The sequence below is a fragment of the Dromiciops gliroides genome, chromosome 4, assembly GCF_019393635.1.
Source record: "Dromiciops gliroides isolate mDroGli1 chromosome 4, mDroGli1.pri, whole genome shotgun sequence".
In the NCBI taxonomy this organism is placed as follows: Eukaryota; Metazoa; Chordata; class Mammalia; order Microbiotheria; family Microbiotheriidae; genus Dromiciops; species Dromiciops gliroides.
In genome coordinates this window covers 235137345-235148155 of record NC_057864.1, presented here as the reverse complement: position 1 = coordinate 235148155, position 10811 = coordinate 235137345, and the positions used below count along the sequence as shown (strand labels likewise).

Here is a 10811-nt window from a genome sequence, read left to right as displayed (position 1 = left end):
CTCACACTCCAAGCTCCCAGTTTCTTAATAAACATGTGTGTAGAGGACAGCTAGATGGCACAGTGGATAAAGCACCAGCCCTAGATTCAGGAGGACCTGAGTTCAAATTCAGCCTCAGACACTTGACACTTACTAGTTGTGTGATCCTGGGCAAGTCACTTAATCCTCATTGCCTTGCAAAAAAATAAATAAATAAACACGTGTGTGTGTGTGTGTGTGTGTGTGTGTGTGTGTGTGTGTGTGTAAACAGTTGGCTAAGAGCTCTGATATCCATTATCTTATAGATTATCAAACAATCCGGTGAGGTAGGTATTATTCTAATTTCAGAGGCTCTAGAGAATGTGAGCTCTTTAAGGGCAGTGACCATGGTTTTTGCCTTGCTTTATACCTCCCTCCCACCCCCTCCCCCATGCTTAACACAGTTCCTGGCACATAAGAAACTCTTAGTAAATTTATGTTGATTGAAGTAAGGAAACAGTCTCAGAAAGGATAATTGACTTGTCCATGGTCACACATCTGGTTAAGTGACAGAACCTCCTGACCTTCAGTCGGATGTATTTCTTCTATTTCTCAGTCCAAATACCTACTCTCCTCCTCTCATATCCTTCCCATGAGCTGTCCTACACTCCTACCCTAGCATCATTCACTTCCAAGACCCACTTATGATGTACTCCAGAAATGAGGAGAAAGGGGACAAAAAAATCTAGTGGAAGAGAGGAAGGCTTTGACAACTAGTCAAAGATGGTTTGGCAAATCAACCCTGGGATCCCCGACCTGAGTTTTAAAGTGAACACATCATGGTTTTCTTAGTTTTCACTCCATATTCATGTCTCTCCTCTACACAGATACATCCACACACATACACAGTGATGGGAGGGGACATCCCAGGCACAGTGTGTGCTCTGTGTAAGGGTATGGTTCTTACTCAATGGTTGAAGTTCCATTCTCATCAGCTGGTTACCATATTAGCGCTTTTATTCCCCACTGGCTGTTTGAACATGAAGGAAAATGGCTTCTTGGCCAGCAGTGTCCCCATAAGCCGTAAGCTGTTTGTCTTTCCTTTAAAAAGGACCAGTGACATCATGGGATGATGTCTTGACTTAAATGTGCATTGGATTTAAGTGAGACAGCATTGCACACTCACTCTCTCTTCCAGAGTCACGGAAGTCCAGCGGCAAGACAAATGTCAGCACAACTGGTGATGGTCCCTGATGCAGAGGATGATTTATTCAGCTCATCTGTCCAGAGGGTCTATCGGGATGTGGCTACTGAGTATGCTACAGCTTCTTGGAACCACAAGTTGTGGTGCCCAGTAGACACCCAAAGCGGATGAGTAGCCCCGAAAAGGGCTCACACCAGAGGTTGTAGTCCTCTCTGAACACTCTGTACACCAGTTCTACACACCAGTTCCTGAATGAAAATGGCTTCTTGGACAATGGGGGGTCCTCACAAGCCGTAAGTGCATTAGGAATAAAGAGACTTTGTTTTCCAGTTTTTGTAAGATAAAAGAGACATATATCTCCATCTTGATTGGCTCCTATGACTCGAGTCTCTGTCTCCCATTGGTTGCCAATTCAGAGAACTATCATTTTCATTGGTTGGGGCCTGAGATGAGTGCATCTTCATTGGCTTCTCAGAGGAATGTCAGTCCCATATTGGCTATTCCAGGAGTGAGGGAGTTGTGAGCCTCTCCACAATGGACCTACCTTGGTGCCGGCTGCTGCTGCTAGCACCCAGAGAGGGAGAGTGTGGGTGTTGTATGCAGCTGCTTCCCAGCCTCTCGCAATAACTGCTTCTGCTGTTGTAGGTTTTTCCGACGTGTGTGCTCACCAGTCACCTCACTTGCTAACTGAGCAGCATATGACCCATGGATACTCTTCAGCCAAGCTGGAAAGAAACGAGGTTTCAGTGGTTCCTAGGGTTCTCTAGTACAAAGGATTGCACCTGGGGTGCCAGAATTCGATTTTTTAAAAAATGGATAACTATTTCAATAAAATTAGTTTCCTTTGCGGTCCAATGTGTTATTTTTGTATGCATTTAAAAACATATTGTGAGGAATCTATAGGCTTCATCAAACCGCTAAAAGGATCTATGGACCAAAATAAGTTAAGAACTCCAAAAAAAAAAAAAAAGTCAAGAATTCCATCTCTAGTTAGTGTTTGGGGTCAGTGGGGAGGACCAGGATGAAGGCCTGAGTAGCGGCTTCTGCTACCTGGGGTGCCTTGTCCAGCTCCATCCTCATCTATTGAAATGCTACCTTTAGGTTAATAATGCCCATTCCAAATGCCACCTCTTACAGTCTTCCCTCGATTTCACCTCCTCCCAGCTGGTAGTAACTTTTATTTCTCTCTGATCTTCCTCAAGTTCTTATGCAACATTTTGTGTTGTAGCTATTGTGTGTGTGTCAGATCCCTCATTAGACATTTGCAGGGACCAGGTTTTATCTAATGTTCCTTATCCATGTCCCTTAGTGCCTAGCACAGAACACAATACTCAGCAAACAATAAATGTTTGTGGAATTGAATTAAATCCCAATTGCCTCACACATACACACAAAAGAGTGGCCTGATAAAAGTGGGAGGATGAGTGAGCTGTTGGGGGTTACTAAAGGAAAAATCAGTTCTCCCTTACCCTCTGGACTTTTGTGAAGCTTGTTGACAAGATTCTCAGGCTCCAGGCTCAGATCCTTTGTCTTGACAGTTACATGAGAACTTATGCTCAGGGCCTGGGGGCAATCTGGAGGGGATATAGGGGAGATGTAGAATGAGGCTAGGACCCAGGTCCCCAGAAAATGGCCCTGGCTCATCCCTGCCCTTTTCACACCCCAGACTCCATTTCTTTATAATGTCCTTTGGCCCAACACCATCTCTATCAAGTTTGTCCTCACCCCACTCCTCATAGATAGTATCTGGAGAACAAGGAATGGGTCCCTGAGTGGGGAAGGCCCCCAGCCAGCGCTGCATGTCAGACCTGAAGTGGGGAGGATAAACAGAACATGGAGAAGTCACTACTGGTCCCCTAGATTCCTAGGGGCAGCCCAAGGGGTGGAGCAGGGATTGGGAAGAGGGGGTTCATCTGGAAGAAGAGATTGGAGGAATCATGGAGTTGAAGGGCTGTAGATATCAAGGAGAGAGATAGTGTTCGGGGTGGCCTATCTAGAAATACCCAGGGAATGGGATGTCATGACTTACAGAGAAGAGGTTTGGAGTAGCCGGTGGGTAGGGCAGCCCTGGTGGTTGCTGAGTAGTGAGAGGCGAAAAGTCGGGGGACCAGAAGGGTCTGGAACTGGTTGGGCCTGAACCAGGGATCGGTGGGCGTAATCCAGAACAAATAACCTTTGCCCACTGCCCAGAGGAGAGATTATCAGGAAGGATGCCTGGTATCCTCTCCTCTTCTCCCCTCACACATGCCCCCCATACTCCTTCACCCAGAAGGCCGGCCCACCTCTTAGGCTGAGTGATGAGCAGTAGGTCACTGAAGAGCAGGAGACAGAGGGGAGTGAGTCGGGGGCGAGAATTGAAGAGAGACCTGCCCTTCCGACTCCCCAGCTCCATCAACTCTCCTTGCAGCTCCAGACGCCTGGACCAGGAGACCAGAGGTAGGGCCTGGGGTGGGGGTTGGGAAATAGAAGTTAAAGACTCACTGTTCTACCTCTCTGTAGCCACCCTGTACATACACTTTTGTTCTTGTTCAATTGTTTTCAGTTGTATCTGACTCTTTGTGACCCTATTTGGGATTTTCATTTCCTTCTCTAGCTCATTTTACAGATGAGGAAACTGAGACAAACAGAGTGAAGTGACTTGTTTAGGGTTACACAGCTGGGAAATATCTGAGGTCAGATTCTAACTCAGGGAGATGAGTCCTCCTGACCCCAGGCCTATTGTTCTATCTACTGTGCCATCTAGCTGCCCCAGCACATCTCCCCTCTGAATACTCCACCCCCTCCCCACCAAAAAACCAAAATTTCTAGGGCCTGGACACTACCACATATGGGTACTTGGAGAGCTAGGACCTGGAGTTAGGAAACAGGAGCATGTTGGGAATCTGAGTGCCAGTGATTCAAGGTCACTGACCTTGACTTTGTGGAAACGCAACCTCTGGCTGAGCCGGATCAGCTCCTCCGTCTGCTTCATTCTCCCAACTTCAGCACTGCATCGCTCAATAATCTGGGGAGAAGGACCTGCGTCACCCTTATCCCCTTCTCCTGCCTGTTCCTTCTTTGCACCTGACTCCCAGGTCTCAACTCCCCCTACCTTGCTTATGGCCCCCAGTGCTTTCTGGGCATTCTCTCGTCGGCTGGAGCCCTCCTCGGTCTGAGGAAGAATGTTCTGTGAGCAGAGAAGGAAGGGTGAGCCCAGAGCTCTGAGATCCTGGGGTTATTGATTTAGAGCTGGAAGGGAACTTAAAGGTAATTTAGTCCAACACCCTTAGTTTACAGGAGAGGAACCTGTGGTCCAGAGTTGGAATGACTTGCCCATGTTCACACAGGATCTCCGGTTTGAACACAAGTACCATACCCTCTCTCCGCTGCACCACTGTTTAGTTTATAACTATGAATACAAAGCATAAAAAGTGGGGCAGGGATGTCACTCACTTGGGAGAATCATGGGTTTCCAAGGATCAATCAAAAAACAAAACAAAAACAAAAACAGGGAGCCGCTAGGTGGTACAGTGGATAAAGCACCAGCCCTGGATTCAGGAGCATCTGAGTTCAAATCCAACCTCAGACACTTGACACTTACTAGTTGTGTGACCCTGGGTAAGTCACTTAATCCTCACTGCCACGCAAAAAACCAAAACCCAAACCCAAACCCAGAGATTTCCAGCCCCACTTGGGTGATATGGTTTGGAGGCTCTAGAGATGGGGTACCCTCATTTGAGGACTATGGAGCTTGGTCAAACTGCAGAAAGTCAGCAGGTCCCTGGATTAGGGAGTCTACGTTCTCTGGCTTGGATGGAATCCTCCCACTTGGCAGAATCTTTGTATGAGCAAGGTCTGAGTGGGACTGACTCCCACCCCCTGGTTCGAGGGATTCCAGGATTGGGACCCTTCCCCAGCACCTGAAGCAACATTCGGAGCCTGGTGATGCGCTGGAAGGGGAGCAGCAGGAAGGAAGGCAGGGGGAGCCTCTGGCACTGGGGCAGGCTCTGTAGCCGATGCAGTTCTGCTGAGAATCGCATGTTTGTCTCCCTACAGAAGGAGGACACAGTATCTAGCAGCTGAGCCCCAGGTGCCTTCTTCAGGATCCAACTAACTGCCTGCCTCCCCAGGTCCTTTGGGGGACCCACCCCTCCAACCTGCCCCTGACTTTTTCCTTCCAGTCCCCAGATTTCAGGGGGCGAGGCAATTCTTACATCAAGCGTCTGTATGTCTCCTCCTGATACTGCTGATTCCTCACATAATCCACATACACGGAGAAGGGGCCCTCAGCATGGGCATGCACCACATCACACAAGTCACTGATGTGAGGGGAGCTCCTTACTCGGGAGAGTAGTACCCCCAGAAACCTATGGGAGTGCGAAGATCCAAGGGTTAGGGGACCAGCATGAGGTCCATGAGAAGAGCCAGGAGACAAGGAGAATATCCTATAGAGCTGAATCTGGGGATCTAGAGAGGGCCTGAGATAGAGGAAAAGAGAACTGGGAATGGGGGGTGGGGGGTGGGCTTGGAAACCAGGAGTCTTAAGGGAAGCAAGGACAGAGGGGACAGAAACCTGGAAAAGCAGACTGACCGCTCGCTGACCCCCTGGACACGATGCACATTAGAGAACAGAGTATGGTGGTCTCGGGGTGTCAGTGTATCTCGGAGTGAAGCACTTAGCACAAAGGTGTCCATCAGTAGTTGAAGTGAGCGGAGGTAGGAGGCCTCTGATGTCACCACCTCAAATAGACTCTGGGAAAGAGTTCAGAGGTTTGGAAGAGGCCTTAGACATTAAGATCTATGAGAATCCAAGTTGCTTGCCCCTAGCTCGTCTCCCCTGATCCCTTCCAGCCCCAAATCCCACTTATACCCCAGGGCTCCAACCATCGAACTCCAAGCTTCCCTTCCTTTCCATTCTTTTTCCTTCAGTTCCTGTGCTGACCCAGCTGTCTCACCTCCTGCATCCGCCTCTCCTGAGGGCTCAAGGTCTTTAAGAGGCCACTCTCCCGAACTGTAGGGAGCTCCTGCCACAATGTATTTCGAGGTTCTGAGGGTTCTCTAAGGCTTGTTGGGAGGAGCTTCCCATCCTTGCCAACTCCCCAGAGCTCTTCAGCCAACACAGCTGTCTGGTACAGGGGCTCTGAGGAAAAAGTAAAAAAGGTTAAATGGGCAATGACCCATGTGGCCAGCCTCAAGTCCCTTGCTCTCCCCAGACCCTTGTGTCTTCAAAGACCCAAGAAGCCAGAGTCTCTCACCATCCTGCAGAGGCAGGCCCCAATCCTGCTCATTCAAAACCTCTAGCTCTTGGTCCCTAGAGAGAGAAAGAGAAAAAAAAACTCCCTAGAAATTTAACTGAGGCAGTAGTCTATGGGCTGTGCTGGGAGGATGCATGAATATAACCTCTTCCCTCAAGAAACTTACAGTCAAATTGGGGGGGGGGAGGGGGGAGGGAGAGACAAGACATAAACAATGACATAGGATGAGCTGTCACAACACAGTACATGATTAAATGTCACCTGGATAGTAAGTATAATTCATATACTGGCAATTCAGAAGAGTGAGAGAGAACCACTGAGGATGATTCGTGAACAGGGTTCATGGAGGAGGTAGGTTTTTCCATTGGCCTTAAAGCATCATCTATCCTTCTAATCAAATTTGGTTTTGGTTAGGGCGTTGGACATTATTGGAGAGTATCTTGTACCTGCTCACTGGGGTCTTTGGACATTCTTCCAGACTGTCCTCTAGAGAGAGAAACCACAATGAAGCGTGAGATATCTCATTACCCTTAGGGACCCAGGCATTTGACTCCCATAGCCAAAGATTCCCCAGCTCCCATCAGGGAAGCATTAGACAAACTTTACCACTTATCAGATGCTGGAGTAAAGGAGATGCCTAATGAAGGAGATAGCAACTTTGGGAACCAAGAATGTGAAAGATGTCAAGAACTGTCAAAGATGGAAGGGCCCTTAATTCAAATGAAATTTTTAAAAGATATATTCCAAGGGCCAGCTAGGTGGCGCAGTGGATAGAACAGCGGCCCTGGATTCAGGAGGACCTGAGTTCAAATTCGACCATAGACACTTAACACTTACTAGCTGTGTGACCCTGGGCAAGTCACTTAACTCCAATTGCCTCAAAAAAAAAAAAAAGATATTATATTCCTTCTACATGAAAGATACTGTGCTAGATGCTGCGGATACAAGTCAAAAAATGAGACAGTCTCTGCCCTAAAGGAACTTTAGCTAACTTCATCTCTGCACACACGTCACAGAGCAAGTCTTCAGGAGCAGCCTGAGTCTCTGTCTCCTGATCTGTCAGGAACTGGAGTTTTCTCCCTTTCATGGAGCTGTATTCCCTTTTCCCTCTTCTCTCTCCCCAGCCTCTTCTTCCCCCTGGAATCCAAGCATCCATACTCCATTCCCAGGTTACAGTACCTGGGTGAGTCCCATCTTTGGAGGGCAGGTTGGGGTCTGTCTCTGGAGGATGCTCAGAGCAGGTGGCCTCCTTCTTGACCCAAGCTGGTTTGGGAGGTGTGAGTGGGGGAAGAAGTTTGTGCTCCACTGTGGATCGATAGGATGTAAGAATGACAGAAGTGTTCTTGTTACTTGAGGGGCTGGAGAGAGAGCGGGTGGGACAGTGAGGAGCACGGGGGACTTCCTCACTGTCCCCTGCAGATACCCACTTAAGTTCCATTCCAGGATGTGCCAAATGACAGAGACAGGGACAACGAGGCGGGCAGGACAAAGGAGTATCTAGGAAGAGATAAAAGACACTTGAATAGATAGGCCTCCAGCCCTTGTATCCTTCAAGAGCTGAGACATTTAATATATTTATTTTGTCAGAATTAAAAGGTACTTTACTAGTCATAAAACCCAACTCCTATTTTACATAGGAAAAAACTAAGCCCCCAGAAGACTTGACCAAGGTCATATAACTAGTTAGTAACAGAGCTGGTTTTGAACCAATGTTCTCACTTCTCTAGTTCAGTACTCTTTGTACTACAAATAACAGGTCACCAAATCCAATTCTCTACCCTCTAAACCTTTTTTTTTAAGTGAGGCAATTGGGGTTAAGTGACTTGCCCAGGGTCACACAGCTAGTAAGTGTTAAGAGTCTGAGCCCAGATTTGAACTCAGGTACTCCTGACTCCAGGGCCAGTGCTCTATCCACTGCACCACCTAGCTGCCCCTAAACCTTTTTCTGTTGTTTTTGGGGATTTTTTTTGGGGGGGGGGGCAATGAGAGTTAAGTGACTTGCCCAGGGTCACATAGCTAGTATGTGTCAAGTGTCTGAGATCAGATTTAACTCAGATTCTCCTGAGTCCAGAGCCAGTTCTCTCTCCACTGTGCCACCTAGCTGCCCCCCTCTAAGCCTCTTGAAGACTCATATATTCAACCACCCAGATTCTGTTTATCTTTCTAGATCCTGTCTTTTCCAGAACTCATAAACCACTCCATGACCTCAAGTCTTAATCCCACTACTTACCCAGACATGCCTTCTCCTGGGGCCCACTCCCTGCCAGAATATCATGATGGTCTTCTTTCTCTCCATTCTCATCCACTCCACCCTGGACACAGGGAACTGGGGCTTCCACAACTTGGGCCCCTCCTGTGGACCCTGCCTCAAACCTCCCAGCTAGTCTCCGGACAGTGCCAGATTCTGAGGGGTGATGGGGCAGGGACAGAAATTTGGGAGATGATGACTGAGAGGGACTGATAGGTTCAGGGGAATTGATCCGGGGAGCTGGGAATGGGGGAAGGAGCTTAGGGAGACCATGGCGCAGGGCCTGGGGACTTGGGGAGCTGGAAGAAGAGTCTGGTGGAACCAAAGAAAGGGAGCTAGATTTGGGGGATGGTGTGGATGGAAGAATTAGGGACTTGGTAGAGGTGGGGAGAGAGTCACACAGTGGGAAGAATGAGGTTAAGATTAATGGATCATGAGAAGTAGGGGGAGTGGCTACTGCCTGGCTAGAGGACCCATTGAAGAATGACCCTGAAGGTGGATTAGTCCGGAGTCTTGAAGGAGGGTGGGGACGAATGACTCTAGGAGGCTTCTGAGATGGAGGTGTTGCTGGGGGAAGAGATGAGGCTGACATCTTTGTCTGAATATAACAAGGGTAGGAGGACCCGGTCCTGAAGGCATCACCTTGATTGAAGAAGAGGAAAGAGATTAGGGTCAGTAGCTGAGGATTGGAAGGTAATGAGCATTTGAATTTATAAACAAAGGTGGGAGTCCAAATAACGGACCCTTAAAAATAGAATTTCTACACTTCCTCTCTCTCCCTCAATTTTTCATCTTCTCATCTTGCTTCTTTTCTCTCTTCCTCTTCTCATTCTGATCCTCTCCTCCTCTTCCATTTCTTTCTCTTTCCTGGTTCTCATTCCTACCTCAGTGTCTTATTGAGAGGTCTGTCAAAAGTGACATCTCAGTCTTGGTTCCTCAGTTTCTGTCTCTGCATTTCCTCGCTTCAGGCAACTGGGGAAATGAATCAGAGCTAAAGATGGGTGAGTGAGAAGGGGGCAGGAGAGAGAGGAAGGGAGAGTGGATGCTTTGTGTTGGCAGGGTGAGGGGATGGTGGGGGTCAACAAATTAATAAAGGGAACTTGGAGGTGAGAAAGGTGCAAAGACAGAATGCAGAGGTAGGAAGACTGAAAGAGAGAGTGGGGAGAGGCAGGGAGTATATATCACTGTTTTCTAGTTCCCACCCCCATTTCCAAGTTCCTCTTTCTCCTGGACTCTCCCTTTCCGGATTATTTTTAGCTTTATTTTCCTGCATGGAGAGTCCTGGAGCCTCTGACCCAGGGAAATCCAGAGAGAGGGCTAGCCCTCTCCACTGCAGCCTCTTCCTACCCCAGCCTAAATCCTCCCAACCCCATACTTGCCCAGAGAGACAAAAATGAACTGAGAAAAGGGACTGAAGTTGGTGTTTTTGTGAAGGTAGGAGGTGTGTGTGTGTGTGGGGGGGGTCTCTGTGATGGAGCCCATCCTTAGTGTGAGGAAGGAAATGCTGAAATAAGATAAAGTCCCAGAGGCCGTGCCAGGCCTGTGGAACATCCAGGGGCTTCCCAAACCTGCTTCAGGACCTAAAAGGAGAGGCGTCCCCCCTCTCTCCCAGAACCCCAGTTACTATGATAGTATGGAGTGGACTTAAGCAGGTGAGCCCTCCACTCTGCTCCATCCCAGGCATTCTCCTCTTCTGCTCAGGAACCCCAGGATCTACTTCCTAACCCTACCTACCCATTCTCTTTAGGGACTCAGGTATCCCAGACTCCAGTTCTTCCCTTTCTTCCAGCTTCCATTCCCTTTAGGGTCCCAAGTATCTGACCCATTAGTACCTAGCTCTCTTCCTCCTCCCCCAACTCCCATTCCTTCCAGGGACCCAGGACACCCTAACTCTTACCCGGCAGTCCCCTCCGCTCTTGATCACCTCCTGTTGCCCTGTGAGTTGGGGCAGGAAACAGGAATCAGGTCCCTCCTCCCAACCGGACACTCCTCTCCTTCCCACCCCCACCCCCAATCCCCCCCAGAGGGATACTGCACAGGGCTTTTTACTGGATGCTGGAGATCAGGATGCTTGAACCCCTTATGGCAGGGAACTTGGGTAGGGGGATCCTTTAGGGGGCAGGTCTAAGTGAAGGACCTGTGAAGGTAGATGCTTGCCTTCTTTGGA

The 10811-nt window shown here is 48.7% G+C and overlaps 1 protein-coding gene across 1 annotated transcript; it reads right to left on the bottom strand.

Annotated features, from left to right (window-relative positions):
- Positions 1–417: 417 nt before the first annotated feature.
- Positions 418–10574, bottom strand: ARHGEF15 (Rho guanine nucleotide exchange factor 15). The gene is made up of 16 exons (XM_043962845.1): positions 10542–10574; positions 8627–9286; positions 7576–7893; positions 6843–6882; positions 6397–6452; positions 6097–6281; positions 5733–5893; positions 5356–5508; positions 5062–5191; positions 4254–4328; positions 4074–4166; positions 3445–3605; positions 3192–3344; positions 2888–2970; positions 2632–2736; positions 418–1887 (listed from the first exon to the last, which is right to left on the bottom strand). Exons 2-16 carry the CDS (start codon positions 9234–9236, stop codon positions 1727–1729), a joined length of 2484 nt encoding a protein of 827 aa, XP_043818780.1. The 5' UTR covers positions 9237–9286; positions 10542–10574; the 3' UTR covers positions 418–1726.
- Between the last annotated feature and the right edge of the window lie 237 nt (positions 10575–10811).

Excerpts from the sequence above, each read along its gene's own strand:
- ARHGEF15 (XM_043962845.1), bottom strand. The coding sequence starts at position 9,236 with ATGTCAGCCTCATCTCTTCCCCCAGCAACACCTCCATCTCAGAAGCCT. Across the intron at positions 3,606-4,073 it reads TGCGTTTCCACAAAGTCAAG|GCCCTACCTCTGGTCTCCTG; the intron begins GTCAGTGACCTT and ends CCCCCACCCCAG. Across the intron at positions 3,345-3,444 it reads CTCATCACTCAGCCTAAGAG|TGGGCAAAGGTTATTTGTTC; the intron begins GTGGGCCGGCCT and ends TCCTCTGGGCAG.